The 24,243-nt window shown below is 50.2% G+C and overlaps 11 protein-coding genes across 11 annotated transcripts; 6 read left to right on the forward strand and 5 right to left on the reverse strand.

Annotated features, from left to right (window-relative positions):
• Positions 1-527: 527 nt before the first annotated feature.
• On the reverse strand, positions 528-1,300 carry BO88DRAFT_453136 (WSC domain-containing protein; the record flags this gene model as incomplete). Its single annotated transcript, XM_025710729.1, has 2 exons — positions 528-937; positions 1,012-1,300. 2 exons carry the CDS (start codon positions 1,298-1,300, stop codon positions 528-530), a joined length of 699 nt encoding a protein of 232 aa, XP_025563175.1.
• Positions 1,301-2,327: 1,027 nt separating this feature from the next.
• BO88DRAFT_461620 (uncharacterized protein) lies at positions 2,328-3,601 on the forward strand (the record flags this gene model as incomplete). The annotated part of the gene is made up of 3 exons (XM_025711167.1): positions 2,328-2,568; positions 2,628-3,005; positions 3,064-3,601. 3 exons carry the CDS (start codon positions 2,328-2,330, stop codon positions 3,501-3,503), a joined length of 1,059 nt encoding a protein of 352 aa, XP_025563176.1. The 3' UTR covers positions 3,504-3,601.
• A 1,228-nt stretch (positions 3,602-4,829) lies between these two features.
• On the forward strand, positions 4,830-5,651 carry BO88DRAFT_487568 (uncharacterized protein; the record flags this gene model as incomplete). Its single annotated transcript, XM_025712551.1, has 1 exon — positions 4,830-5,651. One exon carries the CDS (start codon positions 4,830-4,832, stop codon positions 5,649-5,651), a length of 822 nt encoding a protein of 273 aa, XP_025563177.1.
• A 121-nt stretch (positions 5,652-5,772) lies between these two features.
• BO88DRAFT_461627 (tyrosinase family protein) lies at positions 5,773-7,612 on the reverse strand (the record flags this gene model as incomplete). Its single annotated transcript, XM_025711168.1, has 5 exons — positions 6,967-7,612; positions 6,743-6,905; positions 6,421-6,686; positions 6,087-6,363; positions 5,773-6,033 (listed from the first exon to the last, which is right to left on the reverse strand). Exons 1-5 carry the CDS (start codon positions 7,149-7,151, stop codon positions 5,773-5,775), a joined length of 1,152 nt encoding a protein of 383 aa, XP_025563178.1. The 5' UTR covers positions 7,152-7,612.
• A 1,107-nt stretch (positions 7,613-8,719) lies between these two features.
• On the forward strand, positions 8,720-10,207 carry BO88DRAFT_364530 (oxidoreductase; the record flags this gene model as incomplete). Its single annotated transcript, XM_025703981.1, has 7 exons — positions 8,720-8,926; positions 8,988-9,213; positions 9,278-9,424; positions 9,496-9,613; positions 9,664-9,732; positions 9,794-9,820; positions 9,874-10,207. The coding sequence occupies 7 exons, from the start codon at positions 8,720-8,722 to the stop codon at positions 10,205-10,207; spliced, it is 1,128 nt and encodes a 375-aa protein (XP_025563179.1).
• A 2,692-nt stretch (positions 10,208-12,899) lies between these two features.
• Positions 12,900-14,145, forward strand: BO88DRAFT_434996 (uncharacterized protein; the record flags this gene model as incomplete). Its single annotated transcript, XM_025709505.1, has 1 exon — positions 12,900-14,145. One exon carries the CDS (start codon positions 12,900-12,902, stop codon positions 14,130-14,132), a length of 1,233 nt encoding a protein of 410 aa, XP_025563180.1. The 3' UTR covers positions 14,133-14,145.
• A 1,014-nt stretch (positions 14,146-15,159) lies between these two features.
• On the reverse strand, positions 15,160-15,843 carry BO88DRAFT_453142 (uncharacterized protein; the record flags this gene model as incomplete). Its single annotated transcript, XM_025710730.1, has 3 exons — positions 15,160-15,252; positions 15,338-15,556; positions 15,625-15,843. 3 exons carry the CDS (start codon positions 15,841-15,843, stop codon positions 15,160-15,162), a joined length of 531 nt encoding a protein of 176 aa, XP_025563181.1.
• An 825-nt stretch (positions 15,844-16,668) lies between these two features.
• BO88DRAFT_461643 (uncharacterized protein) lies at positions 16,669-18,045 on the forward strand (the record flags this gene model as incomplete). The annotated part of the gene is made up of 1 exon (XM_025711169.1): positions 16,669-18,045. One exon carries the CDS (start codon positions 16,669-16,671, stop codon positions 18,043-18,045), a length of 1,377 nt encoding a protein of 458 aa, XP_025563182.1.
• A 483-nt stretch (positions 18,046-18,528) lies between these two features.
• Positions 18,529-20,864, forward strand: BO88DRAFT_404473 (putative MFS transporter). The gene is made up of 5 exons (XM_025706626.1): positions 18,529-19,131; positions 19,184-19,585; positions 19,646-20,349; positions 20,405-20,509; positions 20,572-20,864. Exons 1-5 carry the CDS (start codon positions 18,965-18,967, stop codon positions 20,784-20,786), a joined length of 1,593 nt encoding a protein of 530 aa, XP_025563183.1. The 5' UTR covers positions 18,529-18,964; the 3' UTR covers positions 20,787-20,864.
• On the reverse strand, positions 20,705-21,754 carry BO88DRAFT_404474 (DUF4267 domain-containing protein). The gene has a single exon (XM_025706627.1). The coding sequence runs from the start codon at positions 21,489-21,491 to the stop codon at positions 21,072-21,074; it is 420 nt and encodes a 139-aa protein (XP_025563184.1). The 5' UTR covers positions 21,492-21,754; the 3' UTR covers positions 20,705-21,071.
• Positions 21,755-22,528: 774 nt separating this feature from the next.
• On the reverse strand, positions 22,529-23,852 carry BO88DRAFT_404475 (Hsp20/alpha crystallin family protein). Its single transcript, XM_025706628.1, has one exon. It carries the CDS (start codon positions 23,703-23,705, stop codon positions 22,701-22,703), a length of 1,005 nt encoding a protein of 334 aa, XP_025563185.1. The 5' UTR covers positions 23,706-23,852; the 3' UTR covers positions 22,529-22,700.
• Positions 23,853-24,243: the final 391 nt, after the last annotated feature.

Here is a 24,243-nt window from a genome sequence, read left to right on the forward strand (position 1 = left end):
TCCGACGAAGCCTTGAGCAATGCAGCCAAACCAGGTATAACCTGCAAGAACCGAGTGGATAATCGCCATTCTGAGGGGATTTTATGATAGCAAGATGTACCCTATTCTCGCATTGAGGAAGCGATGCGACCGTGGGGCTTGATGATTCTCTCCGTTGCCGTGGCCTAGGACCCACGGCTGCACCGATACGAGGGGGGATATCCTGGCGTTGCGCCAGAGTGTCGGCCGGGCGATGGTCGACTGCGCTCTTCCAAATGCTCGAAAGTGGCCGGCAACGTTATGCCAATGTGGTCAAACTCCTACAGAAATTGGGCGATCTAGCCCGTCTCTTGCGCAGCATGCGAGAATCTGCCTCATGGACAGCATTAACGTGGTCGTCATACTGGAGTAGCTACCGCTGCAAAACGAGCCACTGTCGAAGGTTTATATCAAAGACAGAAATATGGTGATGCCCAGTTCAGTTGCCTTGACAGGTGGGTATACAGTATTGGGCGACCGCAACTACGTGGTGCTGGTCTATGAGCAATTTAGAAAAACAAGAACCGGAATCGCCGGCTGGCCCCCGACGTGGCTGTGGTTGGAGATACCGTCGCGACGGAGACACTGGACGATTCCTTGCCCGGGAGAGTGGCAGATGGGGAGCTGGTGCCGGTCACAGCTGGAACCGATGTCACCGTAATGACTGCAGAAGGAGTGGGATAAACGGTGAAGCTGGATGCCGTCGTCGTTTCCGGGCCGCCACCTGGGCCTTTGCCTGGACCACCATCTGGGCCATCGCCGAAACCACTACCAGGGCCATCGTTTGGACCATTCCCGGAGTTGTCGCCCGAATTGCTGTCTCCATCCCCATCATCCGTGTTGTTGTTGTTGTCGCCGCCGTCGACATCATCGCCCGTGATATAGGTCTGGTGAACGGACCAGAAGCCATTGCCTCCACCTACATGCGCCGCAATTTAAGCGTTAATGATACGAGGTACCTTAGAGTGATGGGTATGGAATGGCGACACTTACAATGGTCCTCTGGAAATCCTGGGCAGTTGACATTGCACTCTGACTGGGAGACGAGGTTCGCGCTCGGAGGCAGCGAAGAGCCACAGTAGCAGTCAACGCTATTTGTGGTAGCAGCGTATCTCGCACCATTGCGACCGCAAGTACTTGTGCATAATCCCGTGGATTGAAATTGACTGGAGCCTTTGTTCACCAAGCTGCCGGAGGATGAGTAGCAGCCCACGAAACCGTTAGATAGAGCGTGTGCGGAAAGAGAGAGCGCCAGAATGGCGGAGAGGCTGGTAACCTTCATGGTTGGCAGCATAAAGAATGACTCGTGGGTATTCCCCAGTAGCAAAAGAGTGAAAGCTGGTTTCGCGAGGAGAAAGGAGAAACAAAACGAGAGAATTGGCGGATGAGGGGGGTGTGAGAGAATAGCGAAATGCGACAGCCAAGTGTTTTAAAGGGACTCATGAACGGCGGACCCTGAAAAGACCCTGCGATCCTGGTCCATCCTGTGGGTGAATTTTTGGCTCCCAAGCAGTCTGGGAAACACACTAACAGCACTAGCTTTGAAACCCGACGTATCAACGGCCTGCCCTGATCGGAGAAGACCCACGAGCCTCGGAGAAGTCTGCTTGAAGTTGGGTCGAAGAACCCGAGTCGAGTTTGGCCCGGGGGGCAAATTTTGCACTAAGTGGGAATGCTGGCTTATCAATTCACATATTGTTTACTCTTGGAGGCAACGTCGCGCGAGGTATCATCCTGTTATCGCGAGTTTCCAGCTTACCCTTTTTGAGTTTCTTCCGAACCATGGGTTAGTCCCACCACTAGCCGGTCTCCCGCCGGCCTTGACAGCAGGGGAAAATGAAGAGGAATGATAGATGCGCAAGTCCACGACATCCCGACTACATTGAAGTAAATTAGAGCAATCGTTCGTAGCATCAACGCTGCTCTTTGGTGAAAGATCTCTGGTCCTGCTAGGATTGAATAAGGAATAATTACTGTTAAACATCTCTGGGTTAACGGGCAATGAGAGACCGTGTGGCCTTTTTCATGGTCTGCAGTACAGGACTTCATCGTTCCAGACCCATGCTTTGGACCGACTGGTGGCCCAGTGGACCTTCAGTTGGGAACCTTAAGGTAATTATGATATTAAGATGCCGAAAAGTGATACTGCTCTCGTACTTCTGAGCCGTTCCGAGGCACCAGATGTTGAGGTCATTATGAGCGAGGAGGCCGGGAATTTAGTGCCTCCAGAAAACACGACCATAATACAAAGAGTAGTGAGAGAAACAAGATGAATTAAACAGCATAATTAACCGCACAGTCGACAAAAAATGCAGGATCCTAATCCAGATTGGCCATATATTGATGATGAGCGTTATCCATATCCACTGTATAAGAAGCATCCATTCTGCTACATCTGTTGCAACCTTCTTTCATGCAACCCGTCAGAGTACTCTCCTGGTCGCCACGCCTACTCCAAGCCAAATGCTGGTGAAATATCGTACTCAGCCCGTGAGATAGATGATTTTTACACCTTCACTTTTCCTGGATGGCGCACCCTGTACCGGCTCAGTACGTATCCTCGGGCAGCAAAGATAAGCACCTTATTTGGTTCACTCTAACTTTTCCAGTCATGTTTAATCCTAAAACGCGATGCTACAGGATATCCGGGATCGCTCAGAATTACTGGCCGTGTAGCACTTTTCACGCTCCGTGGAATGAGAATAACGGACTCCTGTCTGTCGGAAAACACAAGAGAATCTGGCGCCATGGGCTGGCGGCACCTAAGCTGATTCAACCCAAGGTGAATATCGAGAAGCAGACCACCCTGGCTGGATATATGGTGCACGCTATGTGCTGGAGAGAGCTGCTCCGGGTCATTAAATGGCCGCATACAGAAGAAAATCTAGGCATCCTCTCGCATGCGCTGCGAACACGCTGCATGAAGGAACGTTTAGATATCAGTTATGACGAGCCCGTGGAATCGCAGCTACTGATGGATCCTAGAGGTGAGTATTCATATACGCAATCTGTAGTTTTGATGAGATAACACGCTAGACAATCCAGATCCCATCGGTATGACATCCGTTCGACGATTTGTAACTCGATGCAGATCTAGAGCTACCAGGATGTCAAAGGTGAGCCATACATCATGCTCTACTGATTCATGGCTCATCCGTCTTCCGTTGGAGCTGCAATACATGATCATGGATAATCTTGAGTTTGACGATGTAGGCTCAGTGCTGAAAGGCATCCAATGGTCAGTAGACAAGGGATATTGGAAACGACGGCTTAATCTAGACCTGTTCAGCGAGATACGGGGCATTTTACATGAGGATTTGGACTGGCGGTGGCTCTGTTTGAAACTGGAGGTTCTTGAACACAGTCAAGCGGGGACAGATAGAAAGCGATTTTATGAAATACTGAAGGAAATCGGGATTCGGTATGGACTGGTAAAGGCTGATGTGCAGTGTGGTCTTATTGGAAGTCGTCCCCATGCTCCATGAATGTAAGGGATGAATACGAATAACCCTCTTTGTTGTTCAAGCCAATGACCGCCACCTAATACCACCAGAACCTGGCCATATGTTTGTTTGTTACGGAGTGTTGTCTTGAATCTTGGACTATTACGAGGGGAAGCAATGCGCATCCACAGTTACTTATATGGTAGCCGCGCCGACAGCTGAAATCTTTCCCCACCGTGAGAATAGTGGTCTTTTTTGCAATTTGAAAATCACCTAAGACTTGCCTGAGAATCAAAACAGGACAGTTCAGAAGGCAGTGATCCATGATATGAGACTAGAGGCCCTCTTACAAAAGCAATATAGTACCAGTGGCAGCGTATCCACCAGGAAGGCTGTTATATCGCTTGGCAGCCAAGGGTTGCGGTGGCCCATAATGACATGAGTATCTTCATTGACATTGGGTAAAGGCGTGTGCAGAACCCTGAACCCCTAGCGACGGGTGCGACAGTTATCTTCTGTATCTGCCGCTTCTCCAACTGTGAAAGGTCCGTCCGAAGATTGTTCCAATCAATCAGCTCACCTTTGGGAACGGTATATTGACCTTGTTTTAAAGAATAGCATCCCTCATGAAGTGTTACTTCTAGAGGATGGTATGAAGGACTTCAAATAGAGTATCCAGTCAAGTGGCCGTTCCGTGACAGTGAATGCTGTTCATTGGAATCTCATCAGAGTCAAGATTTTACCCTCAGCTAAAGTTCACTGCTCAACACGTGGACGTTGCCTCAACTTTTGCACCACAGAAAACGCCAGAATAGGAACGTAGTGTTTCTTCATTTTTTGTGCTTCTATGCTTAATCCTACTTTTTACAGTTGCACCTTCGGGGGCCCTTGGGTGGCGCGAGACCTGTTCCTCTTTATATTTCAACTTAACCAACCCAGGTAGATGTCGAGAACTAACAAAGACAACTCTTCGAACATACACCGATCTTCCAAAAAGACACCAGAGCATTGAGCGCCTCTATAACCAGCTTCATAAACAGCAAGGACTGCAAACCCATACTCAACGTAAGAAACTACTTGGAACATACTTCGCTTGTGTGGAATGCTCACGTCCTTCCGAAGATACCCCCGCATGCGTGAACAACACTAGTCAGGGGCGAGGCTTGGCTGCATACGCGATGTGACAGTCACTCCATACGAGACAAAAGCACTGAGTTTATAAATGGAGTATGGAGTAACGATAATTACAGTTTCTTTGAAGGCACCCACGAGCCAAGACACTACGCACCTATTAAGGAACCATTGCTGCTCCCTGATCTCCCTTTCCTCCGTCAACTTGCTCCTTGTGCATAACGCCCTACGACGAAGATGAACTTGCGTACTCGAGGCTGTCTTTTCCTGATCCTCTCTCTTGGCTTTGCTTACGGGCGGGCCTCTATCACTCCAGGAGTTACAGAAATCGACTTGATCTTTCCGCGTAACGACAGCTATTCCCCGTCGCCTCTCACTCCGATCATGTTTGCCATCCAAAACCCGAGTCTCCTGTCAAGTTTCAACCCGACGATCTCCTATAGCATTGAGCAGGAAAATGTCGAAGCCAGGGAAAGTTATATTACTTCGGGCCTGATCCACCTCGTGAACACCAATTATACGAGAAGTGACCCTTACTTCCTCTATTGGAGCGTCGGGAATCTGGATATTGAAGGCACCTTCGTGTTTGCCTGGGAGCTTCGGATGTTCAACTGCTCCCATTCTCCGCAGAGTGACGCCTTGACCTTCGGATATCTTGACACGCTCCGCCATCAGTTGCGCTTCTCGATAAAAAATGGCACTTCGCCACCAGACATCGCCGCCGCAACCAAGGATAGTACGTGCGAGCAGTCTATAGCCCAGGCTATACAAGTCCCAGAGTTGTTGGACGTGTCGCCTACGCGAACCTGGGGAGCACCATCCTGTGCACCGACTGTGGGCCCATCCCCGACTCCCAGTCCTTGCGAGGTCAAGATCGATTCCACAGCTGCCGCAAGTATCTCCTCGGCTTTGACTTCCAGTGCGTGTCGTAATCCTCTCCGTACCGGGCTCAGTTGCCCAACTCCATCCCCTGAGAGTAAGGCCCCCGCGACGCAATCGCCGGTCGGAGGGCTCCGGATCTTGGCAATGGGAACGCTTCTCGCTTACAGTCTTGCATGATTAAACGGACTTTCGTGCTGAGGCATGCTGGTCTTCTCTTGAATGGATAATGCAAGTTGTTTAGAATCAATACAAAGTATTACAATATTCATTATGCCCCTTTTCGGGATTCTAAACTATTTTACTCATAAATATAGCACAGAGGAGTCCCAGCCGTGGTGTCCAGCACATCATGAATCTCCCGCGAGACCGTCAGGTTACCCATGTAGAGAAGGTCATGAATAGTAGCGTTGGGCGATGCAATCAGACCATCAATAAAGTCGGGTCCCTTGACGACGTACGTGCGGTTAGCAGGGTTCAGGTTCTGCCAGATCCAGAAGACGCGATCAATCATAGCGTGGTGGACATAGAATGCCGGATCACCGGGAGAAGCGTACAGATCCTGCAGAGTTGAGTTAGCTCCATCACATCGCAAGTGAAAAATATGCAACTTACACCACCCGGATCACCACCAATGGTGAAGTGACCGGCCGTGTGAACGCCCAGGAAACCTTCCTCGAAGAACCCTTGCATGGTCCACTCGAAGCAGGAGATGTTATCGCACTCCTCAATTAGGCTCATGACATCGCTAGTCTTGGTCCAGCCCAGAGCGGTCCAAGGAGAGATATCACGACGCAGGCAACGGGGGTTGTAATCCAAACCGCTGCCGTTCTGGGCTACGAGGCCAGGGATCTGCAGGGTAGGATCAACCGGCCCCAGGTTGACGGTCATGCTGATTATCCACGGTTAGAATTCATTCTCAGAGTGAGCTAACGGAGAGGACTCTTACTTTGCGAAGGGGCCGTTGCGGACACAACCTCCACCCACACCCGGCGGGATGGTGGTATAGTCAGTCGCAGGGGTGCCGTTGTGGGGAACGAAGTCACCGTTGCCAGACATACTGTACTCGGTGCCGTCAAAAACGGGCGAGTTGATGGGGTTGGCGGCGTACTTGTTCCATGCCCAGTATGGCTGGTAGCCATCGTAGCCACACTCTGTACGCAGAGCATTCTCATAGGCCCAGGTGAAGTAGCGGTGCCAGGTGAGGAAGTTGCCCTAGGCAGTAATGTTAGCAGTGTTTCATTCGAACTGGCTTGGCAGTCACTACACACCGTGCCGTGGATATACAGCGTCTGATTAATGTGAACCGCCACGAAGTCATCATAACGGTTGCGGACACCAGGAGCCCAATTTGGGTCAGACTTGGGGGGCTTAGACATCAAGCAGAGGACAGCATCAGTGTACTTCTTGCGGTCCTCCGGCGCGAGGGAGCCCCTGTATGAGAGGTATTGTCAGCTTCGAAGCCCGAGAAATAGTCGATACCAGTGGCTTTTACCATTCTTTGCGAACAGCCGCATTGTTGATGTTGCAGCTGGAGTTGGAAGAGCCCTCCGCCGCCAAATAGGCACGCTTGGTGGCCAAGGCCTTGCTAGCCAGCACATCGACAGCATCTTGCGTGTCTGCCGACACAGGAGTGATAGTCAGGGCTGCAATAGCAGCAGATAGGAAGGAGAGACGCATCCTGCTTGTCGGTGCAACTCGCTGGACCAGGGGAGGACTTGGTGTCAAGCTGGAGTCGTTCAAGAGGGACACCCGGTCCGCCTCGACCTCTATATACTGCTTTTCTCCCCACCACGTGCATAGCTGCAGGCCAATTCAACGGCTATCGGCTCATTTTGGCGAGGTGCCATTCGGAAGTCGGAAGGCTAGCCCTCAGACGATTGGAATAATAGATTGCACGCCGTGGGCGCGGTCTAGTCCATGGCTAGCAGTGTTTTCCCTAAGGCGTGGTGGGGAAGGCTGAGCAGTAGTGTAGCCTTGCAAGTTGGCTATTGGGCCGTTGAAAGAAGGGTCAATATAATGAGCACGCTAGCAATTGGAGAAACTAGACTGCTGGCAGGTGTTGACAGTCTAGAATGATGCCCACGATACTAACCCGCTTCGTGGCGGACCGGCGCGTCTCTAAGCGAGGCCAAGTGGGGACTGAGGACAGGGTTGAATGACCCACGACTGACAGGCTCAAAGGGATTTATTTGGCTCTGTGGGGTGCATCGAATCATCACAACCATATGCGCTATTCGAGAAATCCTGATGTGTAGTGCTGTGAATAGATATTGAAGCCAGGGTTATCTTTGCATGACAAGGATCCACCACCATCCCACGCGTGGCAACGGAGAAAACTGCCACACGAGACTTCGGATGTGGATACATCGTTTGAAACCGGCTTTGCTGCCAAGAGACCCCGTTAGAATCGGGGCAGCCGCCGGAAGAGGTCCGCGGAGCACTAGAGAACTGGTTGTGTCGTGGTGACTGGACATTTAATCTTGAGATGCTCCGTGAGAATCCCCACCGTCAAATATAGCCTCACCGGGTGGAGCTCGCCAATCTCCGACCCTCCGAACTGCCTCCGATTTCCCGCTGGGTTGCGTCCCTCGAATGTTCATTCTCTGGTCTGTGAGTCGGCTCCTCCCCCAGAGTGATCGTCGCGATCAGCTCCCTACCAGCGTCTTCCACATGGGACTCCAGTGATAGGCAGTGTGACCTTCTTGGCAGACCAGTGTCTTAAGAGAAGTGTTTCTCGCATCACTTCTATTCTGTAACCTTCGCAGTGAATTTTTTTATTGTGCTACTATGCCGTGTGCAGAATTCCGGAGATTATCGCTTACTCCGTCAGCACCCAAACCCTCTTCGATGACACTAAATCCCGCGACACCCCTGCTAGTCGCCTAGAGATTCCGTAGCGTGGCTCCATTCTGACTTTGCTGAATCTTGACGTTTGGGTAAATTAATCTATTACCCTTCCACCCGAAACTCGGCGCTGATACGACTGGTGGGATGTCGTCCTCTCCATCCGAAATGCCAGGGGTATCCATTTGTAATAGACTCCCAGGAACCAAAGCCTCCTTCGAGACCCCGGCGCTATTTCTGCAAGTGCCAAGTCGGCCTTTGGGGGCTTCCACAGTTTTGTGCAGTGATGACAGATCTGTCGAAAGTAGAAAAGGCCGCTGCAAGGCATTCTCGACACGGGAACATGGTTGCGTCGAGCTTCAGTCCGTCCTCCGTGACAGGGCCAGCAGTTCGCGGCCAGCATGACTCCTCTTCCCGGCAGAGCCGGTGACCCACGGCAGATACTTTGGCTTCGTGATGAGTCGGGTGGCTCCAATGCCCCTGGAATTCTCGCGGCAGTTGGCACACTGACCGGCCTGTCAACATTGGTACTGTGGCTCCGTTGCTATGTGCGAGGGTATCTCCTGCGACGATTCAACGCAGAAGAGTACATTATTACCGTAGCGTGGGTGAGTCATGTGCTCTATTCCATCGCACATTCGAGTGCTTCTTAACTTACAGGTAAAATAGCTGTGCGCCGTTGGTGTGCTAGTCTGTTTTGTGCTGGAAGCTCAACACGGTGTGGGTCGCTTCAGCAAAGACATCACCGATGAAGATGAGCAAGACTTGTCTAAGCTGGTATACTATCATTCAATTATTGTCATGGTCGGGCTTAGTCTTGTGAAAATTTCCTTGGCTGTATTCTTGCGACGTTTCTCATCAACTATTTTAAGCAAGGCGCTAGTTGGATCGATCAGTGGGTGCACCTTCGCAAATGCTCAAGGCTATGTTCTGGGTGACAGCAATCTAATGAGCGGCAGTTTTTCTGGTGGCATTTACCATTGCCTGTGGTCTTACACTGATTCTGCAATGCATTCCTGTAGCGGCAGCGTGGGATACAAGCTTGCGACCTCATGCCCGCTGTTTCGACAATGATACTTATACAGCTATTGGCCTCTGGAACAGTAGTAAGTTTGGCATCACCTTTTCGGAGGTGCAATTTCACTTTTCGAGTCAATTTATCTTATAACTTGATTAGTTACGAACCTCGTCACCGATGTCATCTTTGCAACTTTGCCAATTCCCCTTTTTATAGGGATTCAGGTCAACTGGCGAACCAAGTTCTCGCTGATAGGAGTGTTGAGTCTTGGATACCTGTCAGTCATCTCTACTCTTTCTCCAATGGTGGTTACTGACCGTCGACTAGTGCCTGCGTCGCGGGAATTGTCAAGATCATTTCGCAGGTCAACGTACTAAAAGAGCAAAACATGTATCGGTAAGAGTTCCCACGGGACTACCCGACAAAGAGTGCAATCTTCTAGAGCTAATCATCGAAGACACGACACTTTCATGATTTGGAACTGGTGGGTGACTCTTGAAGCCCAGACTCCGGAGAAAACTAACTTGTCATCTCTAGTGCGGAGCTAAATGTCGCTATTCTCGCCGCCTGCCTCCCTAGTCTCAAGCCTCTACTGAAATCGGTCCTCGATGGGACCCGCAGCCTGACCACGGGGCGCCGCAATACCTCTGCCTACCGCTACGACACCCAGGGATACTATGTTCAGCGCAGCACCGACATTGCCATGAAGTCAATGCCCCGAGTACCACCGACTGTCTACGATGTCACAGCTGCAGGAAGCTCCGACGGCGAATCCGGGAACTGGAGAGAAAGTGACGAGCAGAGGCTGCATCGGACTGAGACCGGCATCATGAAAACGACAGAAGTTGTGATTCAGACACATGGAGACTAATATTGTTTCATTTGTACATTTCGGCCTTCTGAATATTACCAGGTTTACATTCAGCTTCCTGGACCCTTAGTCAAGCCCTACTCTATGTGTACTGGTAGACGTCAGTCTAACATTTTGCAAGCACAAGTCTCAGTAGCAACTCGAAAGCTCGACGTATAGGAAGATTCAATTGAACAATAAATCTCGTCTCTCATGTGTCGCCAACCGATTAATGGCACTAACTATCATATATTTTCAGCTCTAAACCTAAAGGGCGGCTACTCTGGAGCAGCACACTCACTAATCGACAATAACGACACATATTATTCCTGTCTTATGCTATGGCAATGACACTTATTGGACGTGAAGTCATTGGTCGGCAGTAAAGCTCTTGCAGCAAGTTTCGCAAGCCAACCGCAGCCCTCCAGCCAGATTACAGAGGGCCGCCTCGAATATGAGGTGCTTGCCATCGCGTAATCCTTGATATGAGTGTATCTTTTAAAGGCACCGCAAGTAAGACTATTTATTGTGTCTATCTTGCGGATAAATAAAGCTTGTGTCAATGGTAAACAGCAATTTTCAAGACGTCGTAGGCCGTTGACGTAGGTTCCTGGGAAGTTACAGTCAGTTATAAACCTTATATTTAGAGAGGGAGGAGAAGGAAAAGTGAAATAAAAATAAAAATAAAAAAGTTAACATTTTGGAAGAAGCTTTTTTCAAAAATTACTTTATTAGAAATTGAATATTTATTAAAATATATATCGAGTTAGCAAGAAACATAGCTGATATACTCAAAAATGAGATTAAAGGGGGGAAAACAAAACAGATGAAAAAAGAAATGTCAAATGGTAACTTAAGAGCCGTTATTATAACTGGGTTATTATATGCCACTTTTGTGTAGTCTTGATGATCGTGAATAACTTCTGATGATTTATTCACAATACGGGATTACTTTTACAAACCATTGATTATATCTGTATTATTCTCATGATGTTTCCGCTGGGGCCGCTATTAAATCTGACTTTAGAAAATATATGTTGAACTGTGAAAAGGCGCAATGGTGCTTTCACGGGGTGGCATAAATGTTGTTGCTCGGAGCCCTTTCCTAAACGCGACAATGGCACTTAATAGACTATGGATAGAGACAAAGCCATTGCAAAGACCGGACTGTTGTCCGTCTTGCATTACCAAAGTAAAATAGGAATAATGCTTTAATGCTCCCGCACATACTTTTGCACATTTTTGTGAAAACAATTAGAACTCCATTCAAATACGAAAAATATGAGGCCGATATTATGATAAGAAGGCCCCAGTGGGAATTATCCACTAAATAAAACCTCTCCTAGACCTATCAATAAGGCATTGCTTCTGGGGACAACGATTAGTGGTTGTGGTGGCCGTGGCGACGGTGTACATGAGAGGCTTGAGCCGCCAATGGTGTAGTAGTAGCGTCACTTTCGAAGTTCGTATATTGATGTAGAGTATGCTGCGGTAACTTTAGTTCGGTCAGTAAAATCAGTCCAAAGGACCAGGCACATGATAGAAGAGCAAGAAATATCATACCACGGATGAGAGCAGAACTGAAGATGGAGTAGGAGAAGATGAAGGGTAGATGTTGGTATGAGGGAAGACAGGCTTCTTTATCTCACGTGCTTCTTCTGCTTCTGCTCCTTCTTCTTCTACCATACAGAATCCGGAGACGAAGAGTGGGTTCGACGAGTGGAAGACAGGTTGGTCGCGATACAAATGACATTCTTGTCCAGAAGTAGAGTACAGCCATGCTTGGCACTGAACTAATTCCGCACAGCGATCAGCGCATGCAGCAGTGTTTTTGACGCCATATGAGAAGCTCATCGGAGCATGACTGAAGAAAGTGATCGTGTTGTTGACAATTGAGTGCCTACAGGCAGTTGTTGAGGACGACTGCGGCGGTGCTGGTGTCCATGCGGATGCTCTCGTAGAGAGCAAAGCAGTTAGAGTTGAGAGGGCGAGGAGCATCGTTGAATATTTAGGAATGAAACGGTGCGATAGCGATAACATAGCAAGATCCTGTGCTTGTACTGTGACGGAGAAAGACAGAGAGACTATCATATAAGAAGTGGAAGATTACGAAAGGTGCAAATAAGGGGGGATGAAATTTGGCCCTGTCAGAGACTCGCAGGGCCATCGTAGTCTTGCTAGAGAACTCGGCCATATACCGACCGGACGTAAATGGAAGGAACTACAAGGGCGAAAAGGGCCCGAGAAGCTTGCTAAGATTCATTAAGCTAGAGAAGTTGCTAATTGGCTCTCCACCTAATTCTGACTCGAGGTCTCAATGAAATGTAGTATTGGGAGGATATTCCGGCCACTTAGGGTGGACTTCAGGACTGGTGATGTTTTGGGTCATGGTCTGTACAGTATTTTACAACGGCGGGTCATTTAGTCTTCCAATAGTGGCACGTCGGACCCTTGGACCGCATATCGGACGGCCCGCACCACCAAGGGAGTAAAGCAGGGGAGAAAAATCTATCCCGACACTAGCCAAAAGTTGGACTTTGAGCGCTGAGCTAGCACGACGGGGGAATGAACAAAACGAGTACGAAGAGAAGGACAGGGGCTCGCGTTCGAGAATCAACCAAGTGAATGTCCCTCTTATGTTACCGAAACACAAACATACTTCCTCCAATGAATTTAATCTTCACTGAGTTGAGACCTGTTCTTCATCGCAATAATGGATGTCAACAGATTTCCATATGAGCTTCTATCCATCATCAATTCGTATGCAGCGGATTGGGTTGGCTTTGAAAGTCTTTTGGAAGTCTCTCCACAGTTAAAGGATCTTTTCAATGTTGACCCAAACACGAAGGCGGATCTTGAAGCCGTACGCCTGGTTGAAACGATCCTTCAGCAGAACCCTGTTATGCGCTATGAATTGCATTCCATATTTCGGATGGCTCTAAAACTCCGCCTGCATTCCACACCAAAGGTCGGTCTAGCTGAGTTCATGGCTCAGGATCATTCTTTGTCGTTGATGACCTCCCCTCCTTCGATCTCCCGAGCCGTGCTCAAGGAGATGGTAAGCATTGCGGCCAACATTCAACGACTTGCGTGCGCCTGTTTGACTACTCTCTTGGAGCGTGTTCGAAAAGTTCAGCCATGGTGTTGGAAGAAGGTTGTTAGGGATGGCACAGAGCCATATCAGCCGCGTGAGGCTGGCCCACCGTCATGGATCGAGGAGTATCGCGTCTATCGTGCGCTCTGGCACCTACAGTTGTATTCTGATCTTTCAGTCACTGGGGAGCGTTTGAATTGGCCTCCAAGCGAGATTGAGGCCTGGTGGTTCGAACGCATGGGCTGGGATCAAGTGCCCGTGGTGTTGGGGGAAGAAGTCCGCACCCTATCAGAATGCTTGGAAGGTCTATGCAGAGTCAATCCAATACTTCGCCATACGAAGGCCGGGGGTCTCAAGTATGATAGCCAGAAGAAGTATCTGTTCGAGATATGTTTCGTCTCTCGCCTCCCACACTCATCTCAACTGCGTCGCGAGTTTCATGTCTGGGCCCCTTCACCTCCGCCTGAGATCGCCATCGCCGAGGATGGCTTTCCCATGGATAATTGGGGTCAGGGGGTGGAATCAATCCATTGGAATCGTATCTCCGCTATTTTTCGAGCCTGTCAAGTTCGCACAAGCACCCATCCCGCTAGGTATCAAGTCTGCCGGATTCAAGATTCCCGTCCATGGCGAGGACTAGGTATGCCCATCTGGGACGCCTGGAGATGTTACTGCCTAGGCCTATGCTCGTCTGATAATTGCCGCGGACTCCATCCTGGTCCAATTCCGACTCCTGACGGATCACACGTGCCAAAAGGCTGCATTCCCATTGCCCGGGGATCGGAAATCGATTACAGGATTTCGGTTTTCATCCATGCCATGATGCAGATGGAAGATCAAGAATGCAATTAGACAGTGCCAGTGGAAGGGACGTTAGTTAGGAACTTATTGTTACATCTTCACTCATTGTAGTCCATCTCTAGTCCCATTCACAAGTTTAACTCGAGTGTAAAACTTTCTCAATGAAGATCATGAACTGAATTCAAAGATCATATGGTACCAAAACTCCTCATTCCCCTTTGCATCAGTACCCAAAGTCGTCCAAGCTGTAACCGATACCGGTGTTTCTCCTCCCAGTAGCTGCTTGTGATTGATCAGCAGCCAAGCAGCTTCTCCACATTCAAATTTTTTTTTTTTTTTTCACAACCAAAATAAGCCCCTTGCTATGTGTATGAGTCAATTTATCATAAGTCAAATCTGTGAATAGATTTCCAGCTATCAATAGAATTCCAGGTAATTATCTTTAGCAGTGACTTGGACGGGCGGATTGGATCGCCTGCGACCTTGGTCTGGAAGAACTGTAGTATGTTGTTGATTATGGACAAACCACACACCCCACGAATTTGCCGAGGAGCTGTATGAAACGATCTGCATAGGGGCGGAAGAGCATGGATCGCATGCTCAAAAGGACCAAAACCCCAGACCTTGTCCATTCCTTTTGCAGACTAATGAAAGGCCAGGACACCGACCACATTCATTCATCACATTCAGTCCATCCAATCCATCCAATCTATCGCCCGGGCTGTCTCTTTCTCCCCTTTCCCCCGCCAGTCTAGCTTCCTCCAACCACATCCTCATTTCCCTCTCTTCTTCACGCCGTGGCCTTTCCTTTCTATTCATCAAAAGACATCATTACGCTCCGTACAATGCAATGCTACAGGCCCAACCCTGCAGAACCAGAGATTTCTCAGTGGGTGATTGCCAATCCACATCGTATCAAGACACGAGGACGAGTCCGTCCGTTGAGGCCAAAGCACCGCCCACGGGTGGAGATAATGGAATGATATACATCATAACACTCGTTTAAAGCATACGGATACGGGTACTCCGGTGCTTTCTTATACGTGGGAGCCGACTTTGGATGATCTGGACTTGTTCTCTAGCGAATTCCGCAATATGTGGAGTTGGTGATTCTCTGCTGAGCTTGTTCAGTGGTTATTCCCACCTCTCGTGGATCGGGGCCGTAGTTACTCTAACGCGGAATAGGGGATCAGTGCTTTGGATCTTGTATTTTTTAGTCTGCCGGAGGGAACACAGCATATACACTTTGTACTAACTTTATGTCTACGATTTGGGAGAAGGACGTTGATTGCAAATTGCATCTCAGGCTGAAAGCTTTGCAAAGTGCTTATTCCAAATCCATCCAACCTGATCTTGACGGCAAGCGATGCTAAGATCCGAAGCTTTTCTTCGAAGCCGGAGTCGGCGATGTCCGCCATGAAATCGGCCAGTCTACCCGCATGGGAGACATCAGACTTGGTAATGAACAGTTCAAACTTCCGGGCAATGAGTGTGGATCTCCACAATTGACCAATATAGATCGGTTATTTGGTATATCCCCTACGCAACGCAACCTGCTCGAGGGAATCATCGACTGATATAGTAAGGTTTCCGCTAGATCGAACAGCATCAAAGGTTTATTCGTGATAACCTCCTTCATGCGATCGCGTTCTCGACCAGTCTCCTTCGGCACGTCCACAAGCTCCAGGGCACCACCCATGCCGAACACGCCGGTGCTTTGGCGCATTTTCACCCTCCAATTCAGATTCGGCATCTGACCCATCATGACTCGATCGCCCTCTCAATCTTCGCCGCACTCTCCGCCTTGCATGATCGTCGAATTGATTACTTGGTTCGCACGCGTCCGATGCACCTGAACGAGCAGGCTACAGATGCATCCCTCAACTGAATTTCATCCCAACACTCAGCCGGCAACGTGTACCACTACTAGACTAGCTACGGATGAGCATGTGGAGATAAGCATGGAAGTGTCGTTCCTTACATTCAGGCACCCGAGCAGGAATATACACTCGATGACAGGTACTTATATCGGTGTTCCTAGACGATTGGATCCCCCTCCGCTTTGATGCCATGCCCATGCATAGTAATGAATGCAGCAAACTTAAGCCAATTGGAGATGTTCCGTCATGTCTTGGCAGAGGAGTGATTGCGTATACCGTCAGACCTCGGATTGACAACCTTATTCGGCTCCACAAGATGCTCCCGATCGACATTAACAAGAACTGTGAGGAGGACAAGTTGTTTGTCCACGTGTAGCTTCCATGGTACTCTATGTTATTGTTGTCAACCCCGCCAAAGCATTAGAGACAATCCGACAGATCAATTGTTCCCCACTAGAGTCCTCATTGCTAGGGTTGGGGAAGTCACAGCTCCCGCAGAGGACTAATCCAACACGATGCCATAAACGGCTCCACACTTCCTGAGCAATTATCAAGGATGGTGACGTGGGCGACAGCTTCACGGACCTTCCAGTATGGACGACGGGTTAGATAAATAGGCCTGTAGGTACACTCGATGTACCTTGAAGGGCAGCTCCAATTTGAGTCATTTGTGATCGTCTTGTTGTCTCCTCCCAATTACCTGCATAATGGCATCTATTCGACTTCTGTTGGCCTGTCTGCCGCTGGCCTTAGCCACAATCACCGTTTTAGATCCCAGCGACTACGCTGATCTGGCTGCCGACGCAACCGATAATACCTTGGAAGCCGACTACACCACGGACAATGGCGGGCCACAATACCTTCTGTACAATATCACAGGCCCCTACTACTATAGCGATGAGGATGGCGAAATTGACCACCAAACCTTGACGGTGGATGCGAACGATACCAGCGTTCTCGTCGTGACAGAAGGATCGGCAGTTAATGTGTCGTATACTGATGTCATCAAGAAAGGCTACTCAACCTGGCTCAATCAGGCCAGTTTCTTTGGGGTCAATGCGGCCATCAATGTAGCCAACGCCTCGACAGCCTACATTGACCACAGCAACATCACCGTTCACAATGGTGCGGCCAACATCTATGCCTATGGGACCGGGACCACCGTGTACGTGAGCAACACCGACCTGTACAGTTCTGGTCCGGTGTCCCACGGTCTCTATGCGGCCGGGAACGGGACCGTCTATGCCTCCAATCTGCGACACTATTCAGGCGGGAAACGCTCATCCTCCTTCTCGGGTGACAGCCCCGGCGGGTACATCTATGTCACTGATGCCATCGCTCACACAGCCGGGATTGGCAGCGCCATCTTTTACACTCTTGGTGACAGCTATGGCAAAGATGTTGTTGGAAAGTCCGAGAATGGACCGAGCCTGTTCTCTGACGGAGCGCAAAGCTCTGTCTTCGAAAATGTCGATTTCACCGCTGGCCTTCTGGCAGGGACAGTCATGTTCTCGTCCTCTACGCGCAGCAGCGGGGCATCCCTGTCGTTCTCGAACTCCCGACTCACTACACTGGGAGAGGATATGGCAGCACTATGGTTTGGGAATCTGATTGCATCAGCCACGCTGCATGCGACCGAGCTGAATACCACGTCGGGTATTCTCGTGATTGCCAACGCCTCCCAAATCACTCAATCCTTTGATCACTTCGTCGGCTGGGAAGAGAATTCGAGCATCCAGCCTGCGCAAGCTACAGTGACGGTCACTGAGTCCACACTGAGCGGCGACATCGTGGCCTACAACGGCAGTTCCATCTCTTGGAGCCTGGCTGAATACTCGAGCTGGACGGGAACGGCCTCCACCGGCCGAGGGACTGCATACCTGGCAGTGGCACTCGACAAGACGTCCACCTGGACGCTGACGAAGAATGTCTATCTCCAGAACTTCACCAATGCCGATACCACCAACAGCAACATTGCGAGTCAGGGATACAGTATCTATTACAATGCCTCCTCCTCTGCGAATGCGTGGATCAAGTCCGCAAACACAACCCTCCCTGGTGGTGGAAGTCTGCAATCGTATTAGGAAGGTTACTGGGCGCTGACGGGGGGTTAGTGTGCTTTTGGCATAGGCACGACGGATCACATTTTGTGATCAGAAGGTTTGACAGTATTCACAATTGATGGAAGATGTAGCTATCGGTAAATAGTCATAACTTTATCAAGGATGTCAGTCTTGGCTTATCCAATGAAGTTCAGTTCTAAAATGAAAACGTGTGATAACGTCTGCAGATGCCCGGTGCGGGCTGGACGAGAATAGACCTTTAGTTTCAAAGGCAGTTCCCCTTTGTCTTGTGATATGTTACCTATCTATTACTTGAACTGTTTCATCGTAAGCCGGAGCTGTAGCTCTGCCGGACGTCCAAACAAGCCGCAGGATTGGGCTAGATTGCAGTGGCGTTGGTTTCCCGACTCTCCTGCCGTACTAATGGACTTCACGTGCAAGTAGCCACGAAACCATATTACGCAAGCTGTGATAATAGACGATTTGAATTTTATCTGGCCGACACATCGTTGCCGTCGTGGGCAGCCGACCCCATACAGGTCGCTCCCTGGTGCGTGGGAGTCAGAGGCCGGAAGAAGATCCACGCCGTGCTAAAAGGGCACTCGTGCTGGGGTCTGAACAGCTACCAGAGTGATAAGTAGTTGCCGGCTTGCCCCCCTCTTTTTCAATACGGACAGAAAGGGGGAGGTGACATTGCAAGCCGAAGTGAACTGGCCGCACCCGAGATCTCCCCCACAACCCTATTCTTCTTACCCCGGATTTGGACTCCACATCCCTTGACAGTCCACGTCGATCATTTGGCCTCTGACATCTGCACGAGCCACGAGCCAAGTGAGGGGCCCAGCCCGCAGCTTATAAGGAGCTTGGCCAGGAGGATCTCCTCAGTGTCCCCACCCGCTACATTACTCACCCGACAATTGTGAGGAGACGACATCACTTTATGGCGACCAGAGACCCTAAATCCTCGGTGGGGACGGTGCAGAAGATTATGGATGAGGATAATCATCCTCATCGTTCGTTGGGCCATGTTCGCCTGCGCCATCATGAAACCAACGAGGTTATTCTGGTCCCTACTCCGTCGGATGACCCAAACGATCCACTACGATGGTATGTACAAGCTCGCCCTTGCATACAGTTCGTCGCTCATATCTTCCGCTAGGTCTACCTCGTACAAGATTTATATTGCCATTCTTGTCTCTCTCGCTATGGTGATGTGCAACTTCATGTCTGCCGGTCCGACCGTCGCTATGGTGGATGTCGCGGCAGATTTCAACTCGAGTGTGTCTCGCGCAGCCTACTTTTTTAACAACAGTGCGCTGCTGCAGGGCGTCTCCAACTTGATTTGGGTTCCACTCCTCAACAAGTACGGTCGGCGGCCCATCTACATATCAGCATACCTGCTCTATTTCTTCATGATCTTGGGAGCCGGGCTGGCAAAGACCTATGCCGGTGAGCTCACCACCCGTACCATCCTGGGTGTCGGTGCAGGGGCAGGAGAGTGTCTGGCCCCGGTCACCATTGCCGATGTCTTCTATCTCCACCAGCGCGGTTATGGCATGGCGTAAGTGAATGATTCAAATCGATAAGCAAGCTCTGAAGCTGATTCTCCTCCGCTCACTAGAATCTACAACTCCGCCTTGAGCGCGGGTGTCTCCTTTGGCATCATCATCTCTGGCCTGGTGACGATCAACCACTCCTGGCGTGTGATATACTGGGTCGGCTGCGCACTTGTTGGTACTCTGTGGATTGTGGTTGTCTTCTTCTTCCCCGAGACCGCATTTCGTCGAACCGATAATGCGGATGATGTTTACAACACGCAGAAGCATGCCGAGCATGTCGAGTCCCGGGGAGAAGAGAGACTTTCCCGCAGACAGAGCTATCTGCAGAGTCTGCGCTTTTGGTCCGGTCACACATACACAGACGAATCCCTATGGCGGATGTTCATCCGACCTTTCGGTCTCATTCTGCTGCCTCCGATCTTCTGGGCCACCATCGTCATGTCCGTGACAATCGGCTTCCTCGTGGCGGTCACATCAAACTTTGCCACTGCTTTTAGCGAAACGTATGGGTTTGCTGCCTGGCAGAGTGGATTGTGCTTCATTGCCGGCATGCTGGGCTGTTTCTTCGGTACCTTTGCGGGAGGGCCCTTTTCTGACTGGGTGGCCGACTATCTCACCAAGCGCAACGGTGGTATTCGAGAGCCGGAAATGCGTCTGCCCGCTATTATCCCGAGTGTGATTGCTGCACCACTGGCGCTGCTGTTGTACGGCTTTGGAATCGATCGCGCCTGGCATTGGATTGTGCCCACCATTGGCCTAGGCTTATGTCTGTTTTCCCCCTTGAATTTATGACAATAACTCTTGCTAATGCAATTACACAGTATCATTTGCCATCAGTCAAGGGACAAATGTCTCGTTCGTGTATTGCGTTGACGCTTACCGACCGGTGGCTGGTGAAGTCGCCGTCACTCAGCTGGCTTTCAAATGTAGGACCCATCTTTCTTGTTCTTTTAGGTTGAAGTAACCGTATGACTGACATCTCAGTAAGCCTGCTTCGGGTTCCTGCTATCTTTCTATACCAACCCCTGGATTGCCGAATCAGGCTATGCGGCCGCCTTTGGCGCCATGGCGGGCATTTCGGGAGGCTGTCTGCTGTTCTTTATCCCGTTGTATTTGTGGGGACGGCATATTCGCATGGCATCGATGAAGTGGCCCTTCGTCCAATTTGTGTTCTGGAAGGATGATCGGGAGGTTGGGGAGTAGTGTGCAAGATGGGGGAAAGATGAGGAGTGAAAATAGCCTTCCTTTGCTTTCAAACGGATGGAGCAGTTGTAGCGCCTTCAATTATGTGTTTGCGTCGGCCATTCTTCCCTGAACAAAATAATTTCAGATTTTACGGCGTAGTCTACGACCATCATGATCAAGGCGATATTATAATGGACGCTATACGTTGTTTAAACAGCCAGGAAATCCCTTGCTACGTTTGGAGCTCAGCTTACTCCACGAGCATTATGGATCAGGCCAATCTGTGGACTGGTCCCAGACTCCCTACGCACAAGCCCTCCACCAGGCCCACGCCCCAAATCCCACGCATGTAATCCAGTGTCCAAAGGCCTTGGTCTTGAGCGCCTCGCCCCCATTCGCCCAGACAACGAACCCATCGGCAAGGCCAACCAGCGCGCAGACGCCGGCGAAGATGGTAACGGCGGTTTCCTGACCGTAGTACTGCAGGGCAAGCAGTGTCAGACCGTAGCTCGTCTCACGAATGCCCTTGATGTACATGAGGGGAGAAACTGCGCCGGGTGGAGGTGTGCGTTTGTTGCCATGGGTCGAAGCGGAAGAAGCGGTGGGTTCGAAGGGTAAGCCGAAACGCGGATACTCGGGGCCAGGGCGAGCCAGTGCATGGCAGCCCAGGGCGAGGGTCAGGCTACCCAGGATGTAGGCTGGGAGAGGACTGAAGGTGGTCATGTCGATTGCCAGTTTGGAAAAGGTCACGATCGATGGTATATGTATCGGAGTCTAAGACGCTCATCGAGCGGGTCAGTCTGTTTCCACTGCGGAGAGAGTATTTGGCTGAGGGGAAAGAGGAATGACTGTGGCTGGAGTGACACTTGGTGACCCACCTTCGCGCCGGGAAGTGAGCGTAAAATCTCCGTGGTAGGCACAACACTCCAAGTGTGGACTATGAGGGTTTACTCAGAGCACAGCTGACCGTCAATGGTGAATGGTTGAATCCGGAGGAGATTGAGAAAGAAATAGAAAGACTTTCATCACCATGTTGGAGCTGGTGAGACCTAGACAGTAGTACGTTGTAGGGTATTAACTGGACGGAACACAAAGCAGCTGACAGGGTCAGTCCCGATTGGGACTAGTGCTGATGCCAAGAACCATATCTGGTTGTGATTGGTGGGATTGGGCGGCGCATCCCGCTATCCCTCCTGCCTGCAGGCCTCAGGCAAGCAGCACAGTTCGCATCCCTTTCCAACACCCCTTCAACATAGTATTATTCCTACATCTGTGAAGCTGATGATGCGCGAAACTGTAGACGCTGGTATATTGCCAAGTTCCAACCGGCCCCACTGTCACAACCAAGTTTAAGAACCCCTCCTTCTAGGAGCCAGCCCTACTAGCAAGGGTATATATTTTGAACTTTACATTACTATAGCTACTAATAAGCACACTAGCAGCCGGCATCAACTGTCTTGTAGCAGTCGCAGCAAGTATTTCTAAAGGCACAGTAACTGTTCTTACTTATGATTAGTTACTGTACAATTGAATGCCAGGACCCCTCGATGGTGAAGTTACTACCACTACTACTGCTACTTTGGTATAACCCGTATGCGGGATATCCAACTCCCGAAGGAGATCTGAAAGCCGAGGCAGACATCACGTGCTCCAGTGTCATTCCTTTCCTCATTTTGGCTGGTCCTTACAAAGTAGTACTCGTTCGTACTAGTTGACTAACTACTGAATTACTGGGCATCAACTGTGAAGATTTTAGTCATGTGGGAGATGTGGGGATCAGAGATCCCATTTTCATTTCATTAAGTACAATATGATCGCAAATAACCATCAATCTTGATAACAATAACAACAACAAACAGTTTAACACCTGAGTCATATCACTCCATCATGGAAGAAATCTGATAGCACTTTCCTAAAAGAAGAATAAAATTTTCACTGCACATCCACACGCGTCACCATCACCACATCCGTTTCCACCTTGGGCAACTTGATGTTCAACACTCCATTCTCCATCTCGGCCGTGATGCCCTCGACATGCACCTCCACGGGCTGAAATATACTGCCCAATCGTACCTGACGGTCAAAAGTCCCCACGCGACGTTCATCCAACGCCAATGTCTTCAACAATTCCTCATCGCCAGGACGCTCAATCGTTCCGCTGACATTCAGCTCGAACTTCTTCGGGTCCCACTTCACTTCCACCGCTTCCTTCTTCGCTCCAGGAAGCGAAACATGCACTAGAAAGGCCTCAGTAGTATCGAATACATCCACCTCGGGGTGGAAAAAGTTGCCGCGCTTGTGATGCTTGCCGTGATGATGGTGGCCGAACTCCTTGAATCCAAATGGGCCAAAGCCACGGTGCGGTCCGCCCCGACCACCATGCTTGAAGCCACCGCGCATGTGTCTACCCCCGTAGGGCCCGAACCGACCATGCGGCCCATGGCCGAAGCCGCCATGGGGGCCAAATCCACCGTGGGGTCCATGAAAATCAGCTCCCCAAGCTCCAAATGCCCCGGGATGAGGGGGGTGGTCGAATTTCCCCCATGGACCGCGGCCATGGCGACCGGGTCCATGACGGCCCTTGCCGCCTCTGGCATGGAAACCGCCGTGGCGACCATGACGCTTGCATTTCCGGGGTTCGTCATGGTCTTCCTCGTCGGAGGAGGAAGAGGAGGGTTCGTCATCTTCGGCAGTTTCGGTCTGGGTAGGTTCTTCGTCTTCAGTCACAGGCTCTCCGCGGCGGTGACGGCGGTGGTGAGGGCCATGGCGGCCGCGATGGGGCAGATCGAAGTCTCCAGCACCGGCAAAGTGTTCGCCATGAGGCATGTGGTTGTGATTGTGACCGGCGAAGAAAGGGTGAGCAAAGCTTGGTTCTTCCATGCTGGCGACAACTTCCCAGTAGGGAGGGAGTTGATTGAGATCACGAATGTTGGCCATGTTGGTTCTTATGTGATACTTGTTGTGGTTTGGGTTCTTATGATTATACGAGGTTTCGGCTAATGCTTGAGTGTCGGATTGTGTAAAGAGGAGAAGGTATTGATGAGAGGGAGTGATTTGAATGATTGTAATGATGAAGCGAACTTTGTCAGGTTAAGCTGTATCCCTTATATAGACTTGTTTCAGGCATCCATGATAGCTACTCTACATGATCTACGCCACAGGCTGTTGATAGTCGTCGTAATCCTTCCCCGATTGGCATCGCCACAGCCCGGAGATTAGCATATGCCGACTCGGATATCCTAATGCTCTTCGGGTTTTTCCCAATACGTCACCTTTACTAACCCGATGGGGTATGTTCTGATGAGTCATTATCGGCTTTGCGGAGCTAGTTACCCAGTTAAGCAGCCCGGGCTTTAAGTCCGACGGTGAATTGCTGCGCCACAGCAACAGCCACAGCCTTATCCCCGCAGTCCGAGCCTCGCTGTCTCTGCCGGTGGCGCTTCATGTGCAAAGGATTGAAGCTCATTCATGGCTC

This window comes from Aspergillus vadensis (genome assembly GCF_003184925.1).
Source record: "Aspergillus vadensis CBS 113365 unplaced genomic scaffold BO88scaffold_10, whole genome shotgun sequence".
Classification (NCBI taxonomy): Eukaryota; Fungi; Ascomycota; class Eurotiomycetes; order Eurotiales; family Aspergillaceae; genus Aspergillus; species Aspergillus vadensis.